Source organism: Stylophora pistillata, chromosome 11 (assembly GCF_964205215.1).
Source record: "Stylophora pistillata chromosome 11, jaStyPist1.2, whole genome shotgun sequence".
NCBI classification, from domain to species: domain Eukaryota; kingdom Metazoa; phylum Cnidaria; class Anthozoa; order Scleractinia; family Pocilloporidae; genus Stylophora; species Stylophora pistillata.
Genome location: NC_142529.1, coordinates 8,623,182 through 8,648,091, shown reverse-complemented (window position 1 = coordinate 8,648,091; position 24,910 = coordinate 8,623,182). Strand labels below are relative to the sequence as shown.

Genomic DNA, 24,910 nt, shown 5'->3' with positions numbered 1-24,910 from the left:
GCGGCTTATTCTACTGGAGTGATTTTCAATTGTAAATCAGAAAACTCGCGCCACTTCCAACCAATCAGATTAAAAAAACCAAAACCAATGGCGACTTATCACTCGGCTATTTCCTGCGCTTCAGGCAGTTTGCTTGATTGCACTTCGAGTTCTCATTGGTTCCTGGTGATGTTTCCCTAGCTATGATTGGCTGCTGCGATTTACTAAAAACACCTCGTGCTGAATATTTACAATGGTCTCAAATACTCACGCCCACACCAAAAAGATAAATACATGTGTTTCGGCTGCAGAAAAAGAGCCGAGGGTTCACTTTTGCTCCATTTTTCAATGTTAAAGAACATTAAGAGATCGGGTTGCTCCTAAGTATACCATTTTCAAAATCGGTTTCTTGCAATATGATGAAGAAAAATAAGTTTTAGCACAGCCACTATGTCTACAACAGATCGTATACAAAAGAGCCCCTGATAAAGAAACTCATACCAATCTACATCAGTGCTTGCGCACTACATTGTACTAAACCGTTCTACGTTCAAATACTGCTAGAATCCTTAGGCATTAGGGATTTCTCAAAAAATTTCTAATAACCCATTGTACAACATGATGTTCGTCTGCTTCCCTAAAGAAATGTTTGGTGGCTGTCATAGGAAAAAACCACGCACTAACGTTTCATGCACGAAACTCGAAGTTATAACTTCTATATACAACAATATAAACATTATAGCTCAGTACTCTCTTAAATGATACTTTGCTTAAAATTTTCGCGCTCAAGAGAAGGGAGTTATATCCACCAGAAAAAATATTGTACGATTATTTTGCGTAAGATTTCTCTCTAAAAATGAGAGAGTATTCTCTTTCATTCAGCCTTGCTTCCATCTACTAAGGAAATTTTACCCCCCTGGTTTAGAACTAAAGGTACGCAGAGCATCTGGAGCTTCTCATGTACTTTTTTAGAAACAGCTACCATTTCGTCTTCTTTCAGAGACTCTATCAATGATGCAACAGCATTTAGAACGTGTCTTTCCTTCGGACGAGACTCAAACGTCCATTCTTGGTTGTTGTCCATATCATTGTTAAGTTCTTCTTCAATTTCATCAGGTGCTTTATTGTGTTCAGCTCTTCGCATTCTTTGAAGAATATTCTGGTTCACATGTTTCCTAGTCTCAGATATGAGGTTTGTACCTCGTTTCCAGGCCTTCAACTCTATCTCCCCGTCACCATCTATGTTAATCCAATTAGTAGCCATCCATTTCTCGCCTTTGGTGACGTCACAGTGGCCATAGTACATCCTGTTATCCAGTCCCCCGATCCAAGTACCATCGTCACTGAGCACGTGGTTGTACCACATGACAGCTTTGCCTGGCTTCGGTTTTATGACCAGTTTTCCTTTAGAACAGTACTCATGTGAGTTGCATTTTTCCATAGAGTTACTCATCCATTTCTGCCAAAAGGAAACAGTACTTGTTGGTAATTTATTGTAAAACGTAGAAATGCAGCTCGCAATATCTGAATTTGCACTTATTTGGTTCTCAGTACATTTACTAGTTGCTGCTGAGGAAAAACAGGTCCTCATTTTCTCTTGCTGCCATACATTTATCGGTGGATTAGACTAATGGTACCATCTTTGAAATATATCTTGTAGCTGATGAATTGTCTTATCATTTTTTCCATGAGAAACCATTCATTATTCATCACTTGGGAGGGGGGGAGGGTTTGGAGAATTTTGGGTTTACAGGGGAAACGGAGGGACGGATCAATCATCGCTTACACAGGGTTAAAGCAATGAGTGGGAATCGTAAAAATGCCCCCCAGGCGATAGATAAAGACTGAACTTTCTACCGATATGGCACACTATTGTAAAATACTCTGGAGACAAAAAAACTCAAGTTTGATCGAAATAACCGCCTTTGGTCTGATAATACCGCTTGTGAACCGAATTCAAATAAAACAAACCTCGTATCCTTTGTGGCGCATAAAAAATTTTCCACGCATCTTTTCCCCGCCTGGAACCCACCACATCCCATCTATTTGTGTATTTCCCTTTAATCTACCAGCGTATTTAATGGAAAAATCTTTGTTTCCTTGATTCAAATACTTCTTGCGAAATCGTATGATGTTTCCTGTTAACAGACTGTCAGTCAATTCGAATTCACCGCTGGCGTCACTTCCTTTTCCATAAAGAACTTTGTTAGCACCATCCATTTTAAATTGTACATCCACTTCAAAGGTTGTTCGACTTCCGGTTGTCTTGTCGTAAGTGAAAAAACCCGTCCAGTTACCAGAGTTGTTCATGACGTCATCCTAAATAGAGGTGGACCGCTAAGTCACTATATATATCTTATTAACCTAGCGCGAGGGCCGTACTGGGAGAATATCGGCCTGAGGTCTTGACAGTACGGACCGAGCGCAGCGAGGTCCGTACAAAAAAGACCGAGGGCCGATATTCTTCCAGTACGGTCCCGAGCAAGCTTGGTTAATAAGAGATTTATTATACGACTGAAGTTCAAAGGGACACAAGTGTGGTATCATTCGGGACCATTCGGGACAGTGCCCGGTCCAATACTTAGAGAATATTGGACCGGCAATAGAGCATTTTGATTGGTTGATTTCAGTTATTGGCCCTCTGACTGCCCGTGTCGTGTAATAAAAAAGCTCATCAGCCCCTACCCCTCTCCCCCGCTTAGAAAATCGAGTTTCTTCTGAGCCCTCATCCCTGAGAACTTCCCCCGACTAGACGATGGGCAGATGAACCCCGGTCTCTTCAATAATTTCATGTTTCTGATGATCAACACTCCCTAATAATCCCCTTCCCCACCCCCACTCAAGACTCTGTTTAATCTCCGTCTAGAACTGGAAGTATTTGATAAGCCTCATTTCTTACAAGCCCTCCCTGTCTAGAACGTCAAGTACCTAAGCAACCCCTGATAGGCTCTCCCCCACCCTCTGCACCAACCCTAATATCCCCCCCCACCTCGTCACGAACCTCGAGTTGTTAATTTGCCCCCTCTCTCGTTCATGGCCTGCCCCAACCCTCCCTCCTGGCTCAAACTTAAAGTTTCCAATATGTCTTCCTCCCCTCCATGAGCGACAAAAGTTTTCTGGCGCATTTCCCTTCCTTAATCCAGCGCAAAAAAAAAAAAAAAAAATTTCCATACTGCGTAATGTTGCATCTTTTAAGATCATCGTTAAAAGTTTTGCGTTTTACGTATTTTATCACCAATATTTAAGTGTTGGGACAGGCTAACAAAATTAGCTTCTCACATATCTCTGCAACGACGTACCTCAAATTCGCTATTTGCAAGTGGCATCACCAATTCCCCTCCTTCGTCGACATCGTTAAGGAAATAAGCGAGTGTTATATACCTAGGCAAATGACATAGGGAAATGACTGTCAGCCCTTTAAATCCCACGAGTGACCAAGGCAAAATTTTTCCTTACAATATCAATACAGTATCAAGCAGGAAAAATGATGAGAATAACAACAAATCATGCAGGGGATTATTGTGATCCGATACCAAGTTCTAAAACTAACATCATGAAAATTTTATGGTTGACAGTAAAGAGAATTATTACTAAACGAGATCCTAGCGAGTGAAAGGATTGGCCTAACATGGCATAGAACGCTACAAAGAGGAATCTTTGAGGAAGTTTTTTTTTTTTATCTTATTGACTTATTCAACACTATTCATTGAGGTAGTGTAGTGAGATCATCCCTGCGAGTATGATCCTTAAACGACACGTCAGTAACAACTACCGACACAAGTCCTTTTCAGGACTACACTAACCTGGACGAGCAGACAACACTCAATGAATTTTGTTGAATAATCCCCTCGAATTTGTCTCGGGAATTATTCAACAATGTTCACTTCGCCTTTGGCGAATAATTTTTTCAGATGAATGTTTGCTTTTTTTTATTCACTGCCAACGAAGGGGCATCACTAAATTTCAGCAGAGTCTAAGGGGAAATCGTGTAAATCTTATTGTAACACAACTCCCCCCAGTCCCTTTTATGGTTCTTATTTCTCTCGATACTTCCTATTTATCTTTTGAGGCAAGTCTTGGCGTGAAAAAAAAAAAGAAGAAAAAACAAAGACAAGAAAGTCTAAGTGGAATGGAAAACTTCCCGATTGTTTTAATCTCCATGCATTTTTTTTTTGTCCTTTATATACCTGCATATCCTACACTCCTTCATGTCACCGTACAAGCAGCAGGGAACGCCTTCGAATTTAGGCTCACTATCTTGTTGGCAGTACTGGTAATTGTTTTCTTCAAACTGTATTACCTTGAAGTAAATTGTACGGTGTCAAAATTACAACTTGGTTGTTGCGAGATACGTCAATGAACCCAAAATGAGGTGCGATGAGTGGAAATAAAGAATAGTTGAGGAAGATAGAAGGTCAAGATTAGATTGGTTTGAGGTATAAGACGACTTTTGATGGAGGCCATGGACTGAGACTTTGGGTCATCCTGTTTGTGATGTTCATATAAACCGGAATTTATTGATACCAGATGTTCGCTAGGAACTCTGGGATGTCCAAGAGAAACCATCATGTTGTCCACTGATGACAACCGTGTAACATGTCTCCTTTTAACTGTTCATCAGATCGTTGTTAATCTTATACTTCCTGCATTGAGGTCCATTCGAAACATCACACTGTTGACCGCTATGCTTTTCATGGGATCTCTCATTTATTTTGTCTGTTCTGAGAAAACCTTAGTAATAGTCTATCTCACGCAGAGTTCTTTTTTTGCAGTAACAACAAAAGTAACGACAACGTTACATATCTGTATTCTAGCTATTTCCTATTTCTTTTCTTTTTATGGTAGAGGTCGAGGTTTTCTTTTCTTTTCGGATAAACCTTAGTCTCTCTTACCTGCATGGGTTCACTCTCCTGGATAATTTCTTTTGGTATTTTGGTAACTGCTTGAAGCCTAGAAGAGAAATTTACTTTTAACAATACTCCTGTGTTGGACCAAACGACAACCTCTAAAATAACAAGAGTTTTATCTATAAATAGGATCCTCTATTAGTTTTAACTATTCAAAATCAGAGTTAGAGCTAGGCCACGACATCATGAGGCGTGTGCCTCATGCGTATTGAAACGGAAAGGCATATAGTAAAAGAAATCAACCTTTTTTGGGCTGAAAAATATCTATGAGGATCAAAAAACGAAAAAACTTTAGAATCTTGGACTGAAACTCTTATGATTTTAACCCTTGATGGGTGTGGCTAGGTGGGTTTATAGACTGTGTACCTCTCTTTCCCCCCTGGGTTAAGTAATTTGTAATCCATGGTCCGAAAAACAGCCCGTTATACTCTCCAATGTTAGTGAAAGTCTTTTGTAGAACCCCTCCCCCTTCCCATCGGACAGTTTCATTCTTCTACCCCAGGCTACTGTAACTACTTATACGTCAATATTTCCAGGAATAGATCCACTATTTCCTGCTATGGGTGCGTTTTGGTTGTCCTTTTATTGAAGACTTGACTCAAACTAAATACTATTCGAGGGAAATTGCACAGGCTACAAGAGGGATATATCTGCCGACCGTTCATGGAATCCATGCAATAAGTCAGGTTGATATCTGAGGAGTTCGTCTTCATCATGCCACAGCCAAGATACTCTACTGTTAGGTATTCTCCTCAGCGATGAATCATTTAGAAGACCAGCAACGTATTGTCTTATTTCCTCCAGTTCCACGCTTTTGAATTCTGTCAGGTTGACTTTTCCTGGTTAAACAAAAGAAGAAAAAGATGGTTCTTTTGTTAAGGGACCAGTGATTATTTATTGCTGGGGGGGGGGGGAAGGGAGGGCTTGGAAGATTTTGGGGGATCCCATAGAGGGAACACGCTTTAGAGTTTTTTTTTTCCGAAATCATTATAAATTATATTCAGTAACCTTTAATGAACATGGCCGGGCTTGTTTATCGTGCGTGAATACTTACCATTATCATCTTTATCCATTTTTAGAGTTTTCATCCTATTGAAAATAGAATTAATTAATTAAAAAGCAACTTTTAAGAAAAGAAATTTCTCCTAGTTTTCAAAACATGTGTCGGTAAAGAAAGCACACTTACATCTCAGAAGCGTTATGTTTGGTAAATTTAAGATCCATTTTACCAGGGATCAGGATGATCTGTTTGAAGGGTTCATGAAAAAAAATGATTATATACAATGCTTATCTTTTAACTTAAGTTAAGTATAAAGTAAGGAATAGTCCATTTTACAGTTTGAATTGGAGTGAGGGTGACGTTTTTATGATGCAAACGTGGGTGCTTTTCAAATGTAAATTACTTTATTATCATGCTGAGTAGATACTGGTCTCTATCACAACAAGGTCACCTTCAGCCTCACTCCAAATCAAAAGCTTGGAAAATTAGCGCACAACTGTAAAATGGCCTAGTGAGAACATTTCTTTGTTCGAGTGTCCTCCTTGATTCCGTATAGGGCGACTACTGACAAAAATTGTAGGAGTAGATTTTTTCTAGGCTAACAATATTGTTTTTATTATGAGCTGAATTATACACGCGTTTTGATTGGTTCTTACTTATGACCTATTTGAGGACAGACGCAAGATGACGTCATCATTGATAGTATCTAGTCTTTTTATTATATAAATCAAATAGATTCCATGTTTCCGTGGTAACAAATGATGTCAAAGTGTGGCAAGAACATAAGTGACGCACTAAGCTGCGCCTCGTGTGCCACTTTTTCGTTATTACCATATCTGACATCAACAGTGATCTTTCAAAAAAACAGCCGACAGCAACATAGAATGCGATCTGTTAATCAATGCTCCTGGTTGGGGCAGTCTCGAACAGGACTGTTAATTAGATGAAGTGATTGTGTGACAGTGACTTCGGCCATGTCATAGTTCACGGTATCATTCACAAGGTGTGTTTGTTTATTTGTTTGTTTTGCTCTAGGATGTGTCCCAGGAAGAACTATTAAAGAGAAATAATTTTACAAACCTCCTCTGCGTCAATGTATTCATCTCCATTCAAGTCCCACCGTTTGAAGGTGTTCAGAGGATCTTCATAGTAAACACCTCGGTTGTCTGTTCTCTTAGGATTATCACTGAGTTTTTTGTTTTCAGCTAGGGCTATGATGAGTTCACATTCGTCCTCGTCGAGAAAATCGGGAATCTCTATTAAAGCGGCGAAACAAAATCAAGAAAAGCAAACGTTGAATGAGCAAATTCTACGAGTGTGGCAGCAATTGCACCTTCTATCATGGCTTCACTTGACCCTAGCTTGCACATGCTGTGTAGAGAAATCCTCTTACTGACAACCAGAAGTGAAAGTAGCAATGCATCATCCAGCAAATATTTGATGACAATACACAAACTTATCAACTAGGTGGTATTATTTTGAAAGAGCATGAAATTCTCTTGAACTGATTGACAAAAAAGTGTGAAGTGCCAGTTTGCGAACTATAATAATCAGATCTGAGAGTCCTGAAGAATGGGAGAAGGTGAGAATGCAGATCCCTTTCTTTTACTTTTTCATTTTCTAGATCCCAATGTCTCATTCCAATTATTTTTTTTTCTTATTCCATTATGTAGTGTTTGTTCCTATTTGGACAAATATCTCAGCTATAAAATAATCTTTATTTCATTGGTTAGCACACCCTCGGCCGCAGGCACGTGATTATCCGTATATATCATTGTATATAATTAAGTTCATCGTATTCTAATAAAAGCAGTTGTGTAGACCACTATTTCTGATACACGTAGTACTCTATAGTTACTCTAACATATCGAACCCTAATACACAACACATTATTAGTGGCAAATTTGCGTGGTCCTACTCTAGTCCAAAGACTAAAGTGACGGTTTTTTTTCTTCAGCGGTTAAAGGCAAAAAAACTACGTTGTAAGGCATTTTACCATTCATTGCTCTCACTATTATCACTCTCCACGACAAATGCAAATCTCATAACTCCCAGGATTCAATGGGTGACTCACCCCCACTGAACTCTACACATTTCCTTGTGAATTATATATGTATAGGAGACTCACGTACAACCTCGTTTCCATGGCCTTTTCCCTTACTTGGGCGTGAGGCCCTAAGCAAGGGAAAAGGCCACTGGAACGAGGTTGACTCAAGTGTTAAAACAAGAGAGCGAGGCGAACTTGCTACGGGGCGAAACCACCAGTTACCCGTTGACAATTAGAGCCATTTATCATGTTCATATCTGGCAAGTGTCGTGTGTACTCAGCAGTTATGACCCAAGTGTTTCTGTTGCTGATAATCAGATCGATGTCGGTATCTGAGCAACTGCGCACCTACCCCTCCCCTCCCCAAACCCAACAACAGTGAACTGATAACAAGTCAGGGTTAGTGTGGGAAGGGAGGGATAGCTGTGCAGTTGATCAGATACCTACATTTATCCTTATTCTCTCATAGGACTGATCTCTTACCAAACACAAGAGGGCGCATGCTCAAGGTCTTCATTAGACGTTTGATGCCAGGTAAAATTTCAATCTCCTGAACGTGACCAACCTATCCAATGTGTATTAATGGTATAATTATTGTGATGTTTACATTTGCTTCGAACCTTTAACGTTTTTACGCTTAGGTAAGACAAGATTCAATAAAAAGCGCATAATGGCGGTTTTGTACGGTTGCAATGGGTAGAACAATGTTATTTCATCAGCTTCCTCTGCATTCCTCCTGCCTGAGTCTTCCCGCTCAAGAGTACATATCAGCTTTTCTTTATGAGCATTATTCTTTGAGGTCTAGCAGAGTCGCGACTAGACTCAAGGAATAGGGGGATTGGGTCAGACAAAAGAGCCTTGTTCCAAAGGTAAACACTGTGAAGTTAGCCATTCTAAACTCAAGATATCTGCATGTTCTCTCGGAAATAAATCAGGCGATCTTGCATGTTACTAGTTTCTTTCGGTAGAAAGCATTTTGATGCTACTTGGGAAATTTTCTTGAGCTATGTTTGCGACACGGGATTGGTTAATCGAGTCCCTCCTTGTATCTTTGGAAACGAGATTTACCCAAAGAAAACTGAAGTAGGATTTCTTTAGTTATAAGACCAGCATGTGGGGTCCAGTCTCTCGGCCTTATCATCTCTTGGTTCTGATCTTTGTCTTGCAAGCTTTTACTTGGAAGGTCGGGGATTAACAGAAAATAATTTCTCAATCAAAAGGGACTCTGAAAGCAGCGTTTGCATCTAATAAAATATTTTCAAGCTAGATCTAAGTAGAATTAAACTTGCCTTAACTCCATCAACAACTGGAATCTGAAGTCCAATCCACTCCTTGCTTGATGAGTTACCATGATATGACACTTGTTTATCGTTGCTTTCCAATAAATTGTTAGGACTGTCATTATTTTGTTGACCCTCTTTCAAATCTTGTGAAAAACTCTCTACTTGATCTGTCTTTTGTGTGCTAAGCATTTCCTCCTTAAAGTCCATAATTTCGTCGCTCTGAACATACTTTTTTTCATCTATCGTTTCACAGAAGCCCTCCTCGTTTTCGTCGCTATTGCACGTGTGTTGGTGAATTGAAATATCCTTTGCTTTGATTTGTAAGCCCCTCGCAATGATCAGAACCAAACCTAAAAACCAGACAAGGCTGAAGGATTTTCTATCCGCCATTAGTCGCATCGATCTTGTTTTGTTATACTCCCGTCAGGGCCGGGAACCTCGGTCAGAAAATTCTTCATAAATTAATGATCCAAAATATTACGGCTAAGGGACTTTTCATTCATGGAGAATGAATTGTTTTACTCTGAAGCTGCCATGTGAAAGCACATGATGCCACCAGCGTCTGTGATTGGTCAGTTTGAATGAGCTAGGCAGGTACCAGAAGGGACCGTGAAAATAACAAAAGGAAGATCTTAAAAAAAATGAAACGGGAGCAAACCTTTTTAATGGAAAATTGTGCAGGTATTTCGTAAGATGTTGAGCATTCTAATAATTTGCTTTTATTTTCCGCTGTACTAACTTTGTACTTAAAAACCTTTAATAGATACATCTTCCCCTGGTTCCAGGGACAAGAGCAAGAAAAAAGAGCGGGATGATCAAGGATGATAAAGGCAGATTGTACATAATATTCTTGAAATACCAGGCTATAGTTTTGCATAATAAACAAGCCACAAAGTGAACATAGATCCTTTTAAAGTCACTCATGCAGGGTATAGGTTTTTTTTTTTTTGGAGCATATATTAAAATGCGTCGCTGAACAAGAGAAATTTCACGAGGAACGATTTCAACAAACTCATAACAGGAATATGGGTTGCTTAAATGCAAGAATGCTAGACACAATTTCGTAGGATCATGATAGCCTGCAGCAAGCCGAAACCCTGGCTCAAAGAGGAACACCAGTGTTCCAGTATTTCGACAGCAATTGTCTTGAATACTTGATATGGCGAATGGTTGCCATGACTCAGCTAGCACTGATTGAAAAAAAAGGAACAAATGATTTTAATCAGTTTGGTGACTAATTCTATTATGAAAGATGAATAGACCACTTTCATAAATGGCTGCCGGATTAATATTCTTTTGTTTAAATTTAAGTTAGCCTTTCTGGCCTCGTTCTCTAGTACAAAATTCAAAAGAATACATTATCTCAAGCGAGGCCAGAAAGGCTAATTTCAATTTAAACAAAAGAATATTAATCCGGCAGCCATTTTTGAAAGTGGTCAATATAATAACTGGACGCTAATTACATCCGCATAATTTTACGAGTATCAATTACTTTACTAAGTCGCTATAGTTAATTTCATAGTAAAATTATATTAAAAGCTGAATAAGAGAGATATTTTAGCGCTTTTGCTGTGTTTATTTCTGTTTACTGTGACATGTACTGCCGTAGGTTGAAATTTTGGGAAATTGCGAGGGTTCTGTTTGTCTGGTGGACAGCAACAAACTGGAGGAGGAAGAGAAATAGTGTGCGTGACATCTGCCTGTCACGCAATACTAATTTTCTCAATCGAGGCCGTACACCGGCCAGCGTTCACTTGGGGGTTAAATCTTCAAAACTTTTCAAGGAAACGTAATGGATTAAGCAAGCTTTTGTAACTTGTTTATTCGTAGTGAAGTAAAACTCATGGATGTCTCGTTCGTTATCAGACATCTCAGCGAGGGACTTTGTTATATTATGTTTACAAATGATATGCAAATGTGGTGTTCATTGCCGTGAAATCAACAAGTCGACACGAAAGAAGCCATTTAAAGATCAACTATGGCGCCGCCACGTGCAGATAACAAGAAATTTTCGAAGGAAAAATCAAAACAAAAGGCAACAAAGAAGCCTTCGAAATCGTCACTTCCTTCTACAGCAGTGGCCGTAGCTATAACCGCTCTAGCAGCGATATGTGTAGCTGTGTATTACAAGAATGGATATGGGATCGAATCGAATTTACGCCAAGCGATGGAGGAAAGAAGTAAAGAATCCGTGAGGGCTTCGACTTCCAAACGAACTGATGCGAATACCGACTTTAAAGTTTTGCCTCGATTAAATGGTGTGAAGGTAGGAACATGAAATTCAGGAATAATTCCATAATTAAATTTCAGTCCGTGAACCTATCCAAAATAGTGACGTGTCGTTCATATTGTATTTATTTAATTCAATATTTAGTTAACAGCTATTTGTACTTGTTGCTACTTGATTCGCACTCTGACGAATATTGGTGGGCACTTTTTATGCCCACTTACAAGTAATTTAAGATCTTAACTTGTTGCTAAATTGCGTTTTTTTGCCACAAAGACACCATGATATCCGTAAAAGCCGTTTACTCCTGTTTATTCGTAGAATCATGTTTGTCTGCCGTTCATTTTTATTTCATATTTTTCGTTTTTAGCCATTCAGTAAAGGAGTTTTTTTACCGTTTCTGATTAAGTTGTAAAGGTATCATTTGATCTTCATCAAGATGAACATTATATCGCACTGAAGCAGACAGAATGCCAATCCTGTTGAAACGTGACAGTCACGTAACGCAATCCTTATATGGTATTTTACTGTCTCTGTTTAATTAGATGGTGGAAATTTTTATCCCTGTTCCAAGATTTTACCATGACGCCCCCCTGAATTAGCCTCAGATAGTCGTATATTTTACGAACAAATTGTGTTCACCCTTCAGGTTGGCCATGTGCAAAAAAGACAACTAAGCCCGGGGAAGATGTATGTGATAAAAACACTAAGCTTAAGACCGCCTATCTTCGGTAAGAAATGTCACATTTGTCTTTCTTCTTAGTCGTTCATTTATTTATTGTAAACGCAGTATTCATTGACAAAGATTTCATGTCTTGATCTCTATTTTATGTCAGAAATTCCCGATTTTCTGTCTAACGACGAATGCCAAACTATGGTAAGCCTCGCCTCCAGAGAGGGCCTGGACACCAGTGAGGTCCAGGACCCTGAAACGGGTATCAACATAGAGCCAACCAATGAGGCGACATTTCACAGTTGGGACTACAACAACGACGGTGTCATTGACAGAGTGGAGGTACGAGGTCGTTGACAGTGCTATCTTAAATTTATTGGCATTTTGTGACAGATATAATCTCGATTTCCCACCGGTGTCAGTGTCCCTCAATGTTCTTTAATTTCAACTCTTCTCCCACTAAAGCAAGTGTCAAGCAATTCATCTCTAGGTAATGAGGGTGTGACACGCGTGGTATGACCCCCTTTCCATCCTGGAAAGTATTGTTTTGTTAAGGGTGCTAGTATTCACTTAAAACAACTTTCTTGCAATTCGTTGATAATAACGGGAATTTGCAAAACAAGAGATAAAATAGGGCAATCAAATGTAACCTCTGGATAGCATAATCCTTACTCTTTTAATTCCTTTTTATAGGTAATGCATAATCTTGTTGATCTCAGTGATTTATACTTCTCGGAGGAAGACATTGCAAAAATGTGAGTGACCCAACAGAGTGCGACGTTATTGTTATTCCCTCTTTATTTTCCTTCGCCCTATTCACAACACAAAGGGCCGGATATTTACACGGGGTCTAACCCAAATCGCAAATTAACGCAAGCAGTGGGACTTACGTATCCTCTAAAGAGGGTTGTTTTCCTCTTGACAGTGTTTACAATAATAAAAGTTCAGATAGAAGGTTCAGCTAAGTTCAAGATGGTGCAGAAAACGGTTTTGTTAAATAAAGGCTAAACTTTGTCTAGGGAGAAGTTACATGTTAATCACCTCTGGGAATTAAAGGGTTAACGCAAGGCTGTAATTATTATCATTAAAAACTGGGTCATTGGATAATGCAATTCAAGACTTTTTATTGGCTTAGCCATTATGGTATATGAGCCAATATACCATAATCTAATATTTGGACATTGTAACATCCGGCTCCTTCTTACAAAGTAAAGTCGAGAAGATTTGTCTAATATCTTGGGGGCGTTTTATTTTAATAAAACAATTATTCCACTCGCGTTTGTTGGATACGAGATGATTATAGCCAACTCGGCGTTACGCGCCTCGTTGGCTATCTATCATCTCATATCCAACGCGCGCTCGAGGAATAATTGTTAATTATTATTTTTTAATTAATATCTGCAGGTTCGCTGAGCTGAAAGTAGACAAGAATAAAAATGGTTGGTTATTTTTCGTAGCAATTAACATTTGACTTTAGTATTGAGAAACCGAAGGATTAATTTTATCATGCAATGTAAACTTTCAATGGGACAATTTCGATGTTGCGTAATAGGGGTCAGTTGCTCACATTGCACGATCTCTCCCATCAGTCTACGATTTATTATTTTTTTTATGGTTCTTTTTTAAGGTGTTATGGATTTAAAAGAGTTTCTTGCTGTGACAACAAACAAGATCATGAAAAGTCTCCATAACATGGCGAAAGGACTCCCTCGAGTCAAAAGCCGGAATAGTCAGCAAACATGGCTAGATCATCGAAAGATCAAAGGACTCAATGACAGGTAAATAAACGGGATTAGGGAGTGAATTAATTTGGCACCCAGATCCTACCGGTTGGCCGTGGAAGGTCTGGGCACGAGACTAGGAGTGAATAACCTTTTGCAGACTTTTTCCGAACCGTTTGTTTCCTGATATATTGGTTTTGTTTGAGGACGTTACAAGTTGATCACCTCCGTCGTTTTTCAAGAGGTAACTGGATGGTCGTGAGACTTGGTTTCAATGCAATTTATGAACACTTTTCATCAGGAGTGTCTTGAATAATTTGCGGTCCACTAAATAGGCCACGAAAATAAGGTTACTCAGACACTGGTAACAAATACCTGAATTGAAAAAACATCTCTTTAAACAAACTTGCTGAAGACGTCTAAATATCTTTTTTAAACTGTCTTCATTGAAAAAAAAAATTCATTTTTGGCTTTCAGAGTGGCGGCTCTAACAAAGCTTCCCAGAGCAGCCATAGAAGAAAGTGAGGAACTTCAGGTAAGAATTCAGTTTTTTTTTTTTACCGAATTACCATTAATTTATTTTTACGTCGTGTGGTGATACTAGAGATATTTTGCACCGCTTTTACGTAAAACGGCAAACGTCGCCTTACCCTATCACGTTTCACGTAAAAAAAGCGTAAACCTTGCTGCGTGAGCTCAAGCAATGGTGGATTTAAAGGCACCCTTGTATGACTTACAAGGAATAGTATTGGTACCCTTTCTCCGGCAATTAACGTCTACTCTGTAAAAGGAAAAGTGAAGAAAATCTTACGTACATGGCGAAACAGGCTACTTTCGCGTAGAAACCGCAAAGCGCAATTGTGAAAAATGGCGGGAAAAACAGGGTCACATGGTCACTCTTGCCGTTCACGTTTAACGTAAACGCGGCGCTCAATTCCTCTAATAACTTTTCGTGACCCTCCCCGAGTAATGAATCACTCCAAGCTGTTATTCCCTCATTCCTTCTTCCTTTTTTTCTTCCTTCCACCCTTAGGTTGTCCATTACCATCCCGAGGGCCACTATCACTGTCACCATGACTCCCAAGATATTGAACCGAACGTTCCCTGTTGTGCTTTCCGTGACAGACGTCACTGTCGTCTTTGCCGGTAATCTTGTGTGAAGTATAAAAAATTAATTAGCTTGCGAGAAGGTTTTCATTAGTGCTGCTGCACAAACGTTTCGCTGGTTTATCATGAGGTTTCCAGAGTCGAGATAGCCTGCCAGAAGGCCCTTACTATTTAACAAATGGTAAACACCACAGCGTACACAGTTAAGTTATGGACGCACGCGGGAGGTTGCTAAGCACGAAAGAAACGTAAGAGTCGCGCGAGGTGATAGCCGAGAGCGACTCTAGCTTCTTGGTTGTGTTACAATAGTTCTTAGGCAGGAGCGTATATTTGCCCGCGAGAAAGTAGGATGCCTTGAGCAACGCGTACCGGAAGAGTCCCAGAAAATCTCTCCCATCTCTCCCAACTCGTCTCCAAACTTCCCGCGGGTGGAGAGAGACGCTTCCTGCCGTGCTAATTATGCGGGTCTGCTCGGAGGCTAGAGCCGAGCCGGCCTTCGTTTTTTACCGGCGCAAGGTCTACCCTAATGAGAGCCTACCCGCAGGCTAAGAAATCATTTTTTTACCAGGGGTAGCCCTTCCCGCAACTGATGTTCGGTCAAGTATAGCACCGAGCTCGAGGAGAGCTGATGGTAAACTCAAAGAGAGAGAATGTGTAAGCAAACTCAAATGTGGGAAGTGTGGAGGGGGACGGAGTTGCGATAGCTCATTTTTGTTTTAAACTCCATCGGTTAAGCAAGTGGCAGAAATGTCATCGACCACGCGGGCATAGTGATCTCCCCTTGTTTGGTCATATCACTTGAAGCACTCGTTGGAGAAAGAGCGCATTGCCTGACGTGACGTGGTAGGAGGAGTCTAATCTCTGGAGACAACTGGCGAATTGATATTCGCAGATTAACTGAAATGAAGGCTATGGGATAAGCATGAAGTAAATTTTGAAGACCCTTGATCATTTTCTTGCAGGTACATTACAGTATTGTACTTTTTAAACGATGTGGAAGAAGGAGGCGAGACTGCATTTCCAGTTGCAGATAATGCAACATTTAGCACCGAGGTAAAAAATAAGTAATCAACAAACAAGCAAACAATAACAACGGCTTTTATTTAAAGTAATGTGCTGTAAGGTGTTGCTTTTACAGTGAAAAATTTCCCAGGCAATCGAACTCTTAACCCTCACTGCACACAACTATGCATTATTTTGTATGCTAGTTTTGAAAATGTGGTATCTGATTATTGTTTTATCTGATAATATTATTTATTTTGATCGCTTGCCAACTTGATATTCATTTAGAACAAACAGCAAATAATTGAATCCCCTGCCGTCTGCATTTAACCGTTTGTATACGTTGATGAAAATACTCGAATTTACTGTAAACAAGGTGCTTTTTTTTTTTCAGTTTCGATCTTTTGTCATTTTGGATTTAAGATTTAAAGGAAAAGTGAGCAAAACGAGTGTTCATTTTTCAGTGGCGTTTGCCGTTGCCTCAATCGTTCCCCCACAAGATCTGAACATCAATTCTCTGCACGCTGTTGTCTCCCAGTCTCTCTCAGTCGTATTCTAAGACTTTGTTGCCTTTTGAAAGAGCGCTCTCTAATTGATACCCTCCTCTCTTCTCATCACCAGGTGCTTACATATTTTGTGACATTGTAAGGAGAAATTCATTTTTGAGCACTCCTAGGAGTGATAGGGTGAATCGTTACGCTTCAACTCAGCATTATTCGCTAAGGGGGAGAGGGGGGGGGGGTGTATTTGTGTGTGTACACCTGTCGGCTTTTCTTCCTTCTGCGATTTTTTCCCCAACGTAGGGGGGCGGGCCCTCTGTAAGCCTGTATAGATTATGCTAGCATAATTTTCGCATAATTTGAGCAAACTGGCATAATTTCTGCCAAGTAGCCATGCTAGCATAATTCGCATCTTTTGATAATTATCGGATCATTTCTGATGCTACAATTTGATCATTGTTCATCTCTACTCCCAAGCACTTGGTGACGTTATTCGATGTTTTAAGTTTTAGTTCAAGTTGTAGCATTTGTAGTTCATTGTGAATCACTGAGCGGCGTCTGAAACGGTCTGAGCCCGGGTCTGAGCCCAGGTCTGGGTGCACCGAAACCGGAAAACACATTGTAAGCCATGTATAGTCTAGTACTAGTGTGCATGAACCACATGTTTATTTGAATTTCATTGTGGATTTGTTGCGTTCTTTCTGGTAGACCAACGGCTTCTAATTAAAAAATGTATTTTTTGGACTTATTTGCAATTTTTTCAAAGAGCATAATTTTAAAAAAAGGGGCATAATTTGGAGAAAAGAGCATAATTTTAGCATAATTTCGCCATAAAAAGCAATGCTACTAGCATAATATGCTACTTTTACTTGCATAATTTCTAAAGGCCTAGCCCCCAGGGCCCCTCCCCAAGATCCGCCACTGATGTCGTTAGCGCGGAGATGAAACGCATCGATCTTATTTGGGTATTTTGTTTCCTTTGAGTCCAGGCGTGGGCGAAGATCACCAAATACCGCTGCGACCTGAGCAAGCATTGTCACAAAGCCAACTTATTCGTAAAACCTCGAAAAGGAACAGCCATCATGTGGTATAATCACTTACGGGATGAAAAAACTGGATGGCACGGGAGACTGGACGAGATGACTTACCATGGAGGGTGTGATATCATTAAAGGAGAAAAATGGATCGCAAACAATTGGATAAATATCCTTGGAAACTCGCGAGAGACTATGGTCTCGTACAAAAATCCTAAGAAAAAAATTTAATGAGAAGCCTGACTTGTTATTGTTTTAAAACAGCACTAAATAGTCGGACTTTGTTCTCAGTGTCTTTATTCTACTCGGCCCCCAAATCGAGAGAGAAACTGGGGCGGGAGAATAAGGAGATAAAGACTGGGTCGGATACTGTTTAACTAAGAACTGACGCCTTTTCTCTTGAATTCATAATTTTTAGCCCACCAAAATTATCTGTAGCCTTACTCTCCCGCGCCCCCTCCCCTATGCAGTAATGCTTGGGCAGGGATTTAGGAGGTCGCATTTCTGTCAATCCACTCATCAAGTCAAATTTGCCACTTTGTAAAAATGAATCACGTACCAAATCGTTTAAGGTAAGGAAAATATTTCTGATGAGCATTCTGTTTGGAATTCAGCATTTTTTGACGTTGCCCTGCGGTAATCACCTCATGAAACTATGGCGAAGAATTATTGCCCCCGGTAAAGCTGCCATTTGTGCAGGGAGAGGACGGGTGTGAATGGCATCTTTAGACACTACTGCAACTGGTTGGAAAAACGATGAAATAATGAACTGAGTAGAAAAATGGTTTTTTAGAAATAAAATTTTTAGTCCATCTTCGGTTGCGTAGTTTTTGTGTTTGTTTGTTTTTTTCAATTTTTTGTTTTTGGTACTTTGACGCTCTGTTCACATTTAGGCTAGAGAACACATGACCATGCCTTTAAATCAGTCTGTTGCATCCATTGAGAATCATCTTCAACGCTTAATTAAACACTCAAAATCTGATTATTTTAGATAACTCACCATCTTTATCAGCATAATCTGTTGAAATTGAAATACTTAAAAGACAACATGATGAGATCTGGAGGGAGATGTGCGATTTGAAAATAGTACAATAGGTTCCCCTGACCCTAGCATCCTGACTCTCTCACCTCACCCCCCTCTCACCTGTCCCCCCCACTCACCTCACCCCCCACCTCTCACCTGTCCCCTTTAAAATTGCAAAAAGTATTAAGCAATTATTAATAGCAAAATACAAGCCCCGGTTTACCAAAATTTGTTTTCCTAAAAAAATGTTTCTTGTACCCCTCTATCTCGCAAAGCAAGCCTCAGTTTCCCCCTACCTGAACCAAACCCTACTCCATCATTTCATGCAAATTTTAAATCTAAATTGCTAATAATTTTTTTCTCAAGCACGTGATGACGCCAATCACTATTCAGTTTCTCTTCACCTTCGCTGGTTCTGTCCTCGTGTACCGGTTCACAAGAGCCGTTACAAAAGACCGAACAATACACAACAGCTAACCAATGACTCCTAAACAAAGAAAGAACAATGGTAATTCCCTTGTGAACCGGTACACCAGGACAGAGCCCCTTCGCTGCTTCTTGTTCCATGTACGTGTAAGTCTTGCTAAAGAAGCAACAGAAACTGGTCTATACGTCAAGTTAATACCGCGCTTACTGGGACAAGTGGTAACATAAAGTCTCATAGTTTCGACGCTAGCCAAGTTATTAAGGGCTTAATTATTTGAAGAGCGACTCGACGTAAATTGAAGATGAAGGCAAACTCGAACGTCGCACGCGGTTAATTAAAGGTCCTTCCAAGCTCGTTGACCTCATGGAAGACTACTTCGGTAGGTACAATTATAGTGTAAACCCTGCTTGTTAAGTTATCGATGTGCCTTGTTTCGCCGGATTATACTTTCTTACATTCCTCATAATGTGTAACTTTGAATTTGAAGCTCTGGTGAATAGTTAAGCGTGAAGATTACTTAGTTTGTGAAATTCGCTGAAATAACGAATGCATGATGTCCATTCTGGAATAAATCAACCTTTTTGTTTAGGAAAGAATTGAGTTCAAATATGGGAAAGATTTCCACATAATCCCATACATTCATTATGCATTCCACTTCATAAAGACTAAATATAAAGGTTTCTTTGCAACACTCTATGCATGATTAACGTGTGAGGTTATATGGAAATCTTGCCCAAGTATGTGCTCGAAACAACAGAATTGTATGTCAGCCTTTTCAAGTATGAGGGGTGAATTGTCACTTATGTCTGGGCTCTGGACATTAGCTCACACGCTCAAGGCGTCCCATTTTTAAATGCAACTTCGACTAGAAAATTTCAAACTGAAGTGAATACAAATAATTTGGTTTTACTTATTGAGCTGAAGATATATTGTCCATCGTAAAGAGTGTCTAAAGCTGGCGTTTTGAGATTCAGCGCCTCGTCAGAACGAATCCGCTATGTGATATCCCCACCGACTTTGTAATATTGCCCTCATTGTTCATGTTGACCAATTTTCCAAATTAAAACGGATTCTGTCGGAGCGGGGGACAACATTTCGGAAAGACCCACTCTTTATTATGTAAACAGCACCAGGATAAGAAAAAGTAATGACGTAAACAATAGACTATCTTTAGGACAACATCTTGCTTTAGAATGGTAAAAGGTTAAACAGAAAATCTTTCCAAAATATGCAATAACAGGTTCCTAGCGTAAATATTACCTTAATGTTAGTTAAAGCTTATGTGGAAGTTTGGGAAATGGGGGTGTGGAAATGGGGGTGTGGAAATGGGGGTGTGGCCAATGTAAATGGGGCGGGGACAGGTGCAGGTGACAGCGTGCCTCTTTTGAACAGCTTAATTTTTACAAGGTAGGAGAGGTGTTTTTAAATATGTATACAAAGATCTTAAAAGTAGGTATTTTTTAAACCATTGTAATGAATTGCAAAACTTTTTTTTTCTAGATAAGCCGTCCAAAACACGGGTCATTTTGAAATGTTTTGGGAAAGACTACCTCATTACCCCATACTCTTTAAGGACAAAACATTAATCTCATAGGTAATCTATTGATTTCGCAATTTATAAATCAGTTGAAGTAACAGAACGAAATATGGGGTCATAAATCTCTCTCATATCTCTTGTATTTCCAAATTTGTGCGAATGCTGTTTTCGGTTGAAGAACAGAGTTTTGATTGCAGATTAATTTCTATATAGATGTATTTCGTATTTCCCTTACCTTTTGATGTATGGTATTATTTATACGATTGAATTGTACACACATTCTGATTGGTTCTTTTCTATGGTCTGTCGAATGAAAGACGCAGCATTTTGCCTTTTCTATCATCTAAAACAAAGGGATTCCATGTTGCTGTGCATCTGTCCAGCAATAGACTATATATGACTTCAAAATGTGGTACAATATACCGTATTTCCTCGAAAAATAGCCGTCCCTCTATTAATCGCCTCCCTCGAATAATCACCTCCTCCCCCTCCCCTCGCCATTTTCTCTTTCTCTTACCCCATCCCTCTCAAGTTAAAAATTGGCATCTTGGGTAATAAATAAGCTTTTATTTAATCGTTGCGTGACCACTGAAGGATTACAAAAGCACCGATTTTCTGCAGTTTTCTCTATGACAACGTTCACATACTTCACTTTTTCCTTTATCACTTGGAGCTCTCTATTTAACACCGGAAGATATGTTCTTGTTCCTTGTTCGCAATGAATAATCACTGGAATAACAAGTCCGTTTTCTAAAGCTCGCTTTCCGATAACCTCGGCATCGCCTTCATTGCTATCTTCTGCATTCAGGTTTAATGGTATAATAAAACAAAATATTTAAGGTGGCTCGTACCGGTTTTCATCTTTTTGATGGTTTGTAACTTTGAAAGAATACAACAGAAAGACTGACCAAGGCCAGTTAAACGCTTTTACGGGGTTGAATTATATTATCATTGGTTATCCAAAAATGGGTGTCATTTCGTCACTAGCAGTTTCCATGGCAACGCTTTCATAGGCTTATTCAGACGCATTTTTTAGCATTTTTTACCGTAACATTTTTTACTAACATTTTCTTAGCGTAGTGTTCAACCGAATCACGAAGAGTATGCAAATCGATGGTTTATTTTCCTTAAGTGTCGAACGGTGAAACTACATGTAAATAAAATACAGAAAACGATGAAACGAAAACAGAAAACAAAAAATACGACAAGGCAAAAACAATAAATTAACGGAACGATGAACACTTACATGGATGGTGCTGTGATGAATGATAAACTGACAAACTGAGGTGATAAATTAAGGTGAAACCTACCGAAACTAAAAAACGCAACACACGAGCTGTGAACCGAACTGGCCTGGGAAATTAAACTGACCGAGTGGGTCCCAGGGCCCACTGACAAAAAAAGGCGGCAAAACCCGTAACACAAAGATTTTTTAAAAAATTATACGGAGCGGAATTTCATAAAGTCTAGAAAAAAGGCAATTTTCCGACATCGCAAATTTCCATCCGTAGAATTTTCTAGTTTTTTTTTTCTGATGATTCCTTTCGACGTTATTATCATATTGGAACAATAAAAAGAATTAAGGGGTCACCGGACTTGTTTTCATGCAATAGCTTTCGTTAATTTAGCAATTTCCACGCGCGTTCTAGCGCATTTAAAAATCTGGATTCTATAAAATCGACATTTGCTTAATTACCGCTCAACTTTACGAACATGTTAAGAACGTTTCAGGCTCAAATCGCGAAAAACAAAATTCGAACGTTCAGCCTCGGCACCACAATTAGATGTTCATATAGAAAAGAAAAAAAGAAAGAGTAGCACAAGCACAGGACATTAATTTGGAATCGGTTAATGCAACAATAACACTCAAGAAACTGCGAAAATTGTTCGGCTGTAAATAAACTATAAATTCCTATTTGTTTTTTGGCTTTTTTGCCTTTGCTTTAGTCTATGATAAAGTTTCTACGAGCATCCAGTGTAGGCTTTTTGTGCATTTTCATTCAATTGTGTATTGAATGTTTGAAATATTTTCGTGCATTCCTCTGCAAAGTTCTCGAAAATTTCAGCGTGAATTTATCCATTTATTTAGAGCATTTATTTTTTTTATCAAAAATTAGTTCCCTATTAATTCGCTCATAGATCTAGAGAAGTTTACTACTTGTGTTGGACGGTAAAAATTACAAACGTTAAAAGCAGAAGGTATTGTTTATCTACCCCCCCAGGAAAATGATGCCAGATTTTTTTGGAAGGGAAAACTAACTTCCAGATCAAGTCAAATGAGTTAAAGTCAAATCAGGGAACAATTTACAAACTCGTGCTGTGATGTTTTTTGATTATCAAAGACGAAACAACGATATATGGAATATCTCATGGTTCAAACTCGTTTGTTTATCTCAATAACTTTATTTGTGGTGATTATGATTCCATTGGAATAATCGGGCAGGAGTTTAAGATTTAAGTTTTAACAAAACCTCTTACCATGTTAACTTAAAGTAGAATAATTCTTATTTCTAATTTATTTGTGTCTTTAATGGCAGGATGCGAAGTCGTATATTGAAGAATACCCCAGAAGCAATCAAGTTTTAGTTTTTATCATTAATCAATGCGTTGTATTCAATAAAGAATGACTAAGTTTGTTGTATATTTCTACCGATATACATCTAAAATGAAGAACAAGTCTTTCAAATTGGACTGGACACTGAGCGCTTTTAAAAGGAGCCTAAATATTGCTTAAAAAATCAAGTTTCAGTTTTATCATCAATCAATGCGTTATATTCAATAAAGAATGACTAAATTTGTTGTATATTTCTACAAATATATCTAAAATGAAGAACAAGTCTTTCAAGTTGGAGACACTGTGCGCTTTCAAAAGTAGCCTGAAATTTTTTTTGTTTTGGCGGGAAATTTTTTCTATCTCTTTTGTGTATGGGTTGGTTGCCCAAAGGAAAGGATGGATGCACTTTTAAGTAATGTCTGGTGTTGATTAAAATATATACAAAGTCTTTTGGCGGGAAAAATCTTGCATTGTGGTATAGATTTTCTTCCATCAAAAGTCGAGTATATTTTTTTATTCAATACAAGATGCTGTTCAAATCCGCAGAATTTTTTTCTCTCGGCAACCCTCCATCCGCAAAAAATTTCAAAAGAGATAGCCTATATTTTGACCTGTCCCTTTTAAAAGCGCACAATCTTTTTAATTACTTTGTTGGTAAAGAAAGCAAGACGCATTTGTTTGTTACAACTGTATTTTTATTTCAACTTGAATAAAGCGTTTGTTTACTGAGTGAATTTTAGTATAAAATACAGTGAAAGACTAATTATGAAAAAGCTATTAAGACAAATTTCTAAGGAATGCTACGAAATAACTAAGCCAAGTAAATGATTTTGTCAGGCGAAATATCCGAGCCGAATCGTCATGTTGACAAAATTGCTTAACAAATACAACTAGGTCAAAAAATCTGGTTGTCAGACCAACATTTTACTTAGTAACAGAATTTCACAACAAATGTATACTTAAGTCGAAAAAATTGCTTAAACAAATATATAAGTGAAGTTTGCATCACATTCTGAAAGATTTTTTATTGAAGTTCCATGAAAGTATGGTGTTCATTGCTAAGTTTTTTTATCTCAATGTCAAAATGTGAATTATATCCATTGCTTACCTACTACTTTCTTGAAGTTAGTAATTGAGAGTTTGTTTGTCCGTCTTCGCAATCATGCGATAGTTTCAAAAAAGAAAAATAGGCACCAAACGACTGTAAAAATTTTTGTGAAAAATTTCTCGTAGCTTTTATTACTAACAAATCAATGAATTTCATCTTTGGGTTTCAGATTTTCACTTGTGATCATGCCCACTTCTACAAAACTTCGTTTTATCCCAGGACAACTCGCAAATTTTCTATTCTAGAAAAATTTGGACGAGTCTAGCGGAAAAAAAAATAGACGTAATCTATTTTATTAAAAACTGGATCATTGGATAATGCAATTCAAGACTTTTTATTGGCTTAGCCATTATGGTATATCAGCCAATATACCATAATCTACAAATATGGTAAGCGTACGCGTCAGCTTAAAAACAAAAGGGAGCTAAAAAATCCAGTTTCTTCTTACAAAATAATAATTTCTTGAGGGCGTTTTTAATAAAACAATTATTCCACTCGCGCTTGTTGGATATGAGATGATTATAGCCAACTCGGCGCTACGCGCCTCGTTGGCTATCTATCATCTCATATCCAACGCGCGCTTGTGGAATAATTGTTAAATATACCTAAAGATGACTGTGCAAAACGCAACTTCTGCTTCCTCCACAGTCCACTTCATGTTGGATCTGCCAGGTTTCCGTAAGAATCCACGATACTGCTTGCGATTCCATGGAAATCCGAAGTAGTATAAAGTGATACTAAAAGAAAAAAAGAAAGCAATCAATGAGAATTTCAGGAATG

At 38.8% G+C, this 24,910-nt stretch overlaps 2 protein-coding genes and 1 long non-coding RNA gene across 3 annotated transcripts; 2 read left to right on the top strand and 1 right to left on the bottom strand.

Moving 5' to 3' along the window:
* Window positions 1-278: 278 nt before the first annotated feature.
* On the bottom strand, window positions 279-9,707 carry LOC111337675 (uncharacterized). The gene is made up of 11 exons (XM_022944018.2): window positions 9,223-9,707; window positions 8,417-8,498; window positions 6,967-7,142; window positions 6,073-6,131; window positions 5,941-5,975; window positions 5,545-5,725; window positions 4,872-4,929; window positions 4,167-4,279; window positions 3,279-3,360; window positions 1,951-2,298; window positions 279-1,438 (listed from the first exon to the last, which is right to left on the bottom strand). The coding sequence occupies exons 1-11, from the start codon at window positions 9,613-9,615 to the stop codon at window positions 854-856; spliced, it is 2,112 nt and encodes a 703-aa protein (XP_022799753.2). The 5' UTR covers window positions 9,616-9,707; the 3' UTR covers window positions 279-853.
* A 1,242-nt stretch (window positions 9,708-10,949) lies between these two features.
* On the top strand, window positions 10,950-18,297 carry LOC111337661 (transmembrane prolyl 4-hydroxylase). The gene is made up of 10 exons (XM_088739164.1): window positions 10,950-11,482; window positions 12,093-12,174; window positions 12,280-12,458; window positions 12,810-12,871; window positions 13,521-13,555; window positions 13,744-13,894; window positions 14,315-14,372; window positions 14,871-14,983; window positions 15,907-15,997; window positions 17,436-18,297. Exons 1-10 carry the CDS (start codon window positions 11,195-11,197, stop codon window positions 17,709-17,711), a joined length of 1,335 nt encoding a protein of 444 aa, XP_088595290.1. The 5' UTR covers window positions 10,950-11,194; the 3' UTR covers window positions 17,712-18,297.
* A 758-nt stretch (window positions 18,298-19,055) lies between these two features.
* Window positions 19,056-23,752, top strand: LOC111337657 (uncharacterized). The gene is made up of 3 exons (XR_015993345.1): window positions 19,056-19,314; window positions 20,432-20,525; window positions 23,006-23,752. It is a non-coding gene; the product is annotated as an uncharacterized LOC111337657 (long non-coding RNA).
* The last annotated feature ends 1,158 nt before the right edge of the window (window positions 23,753-24,910 follow it).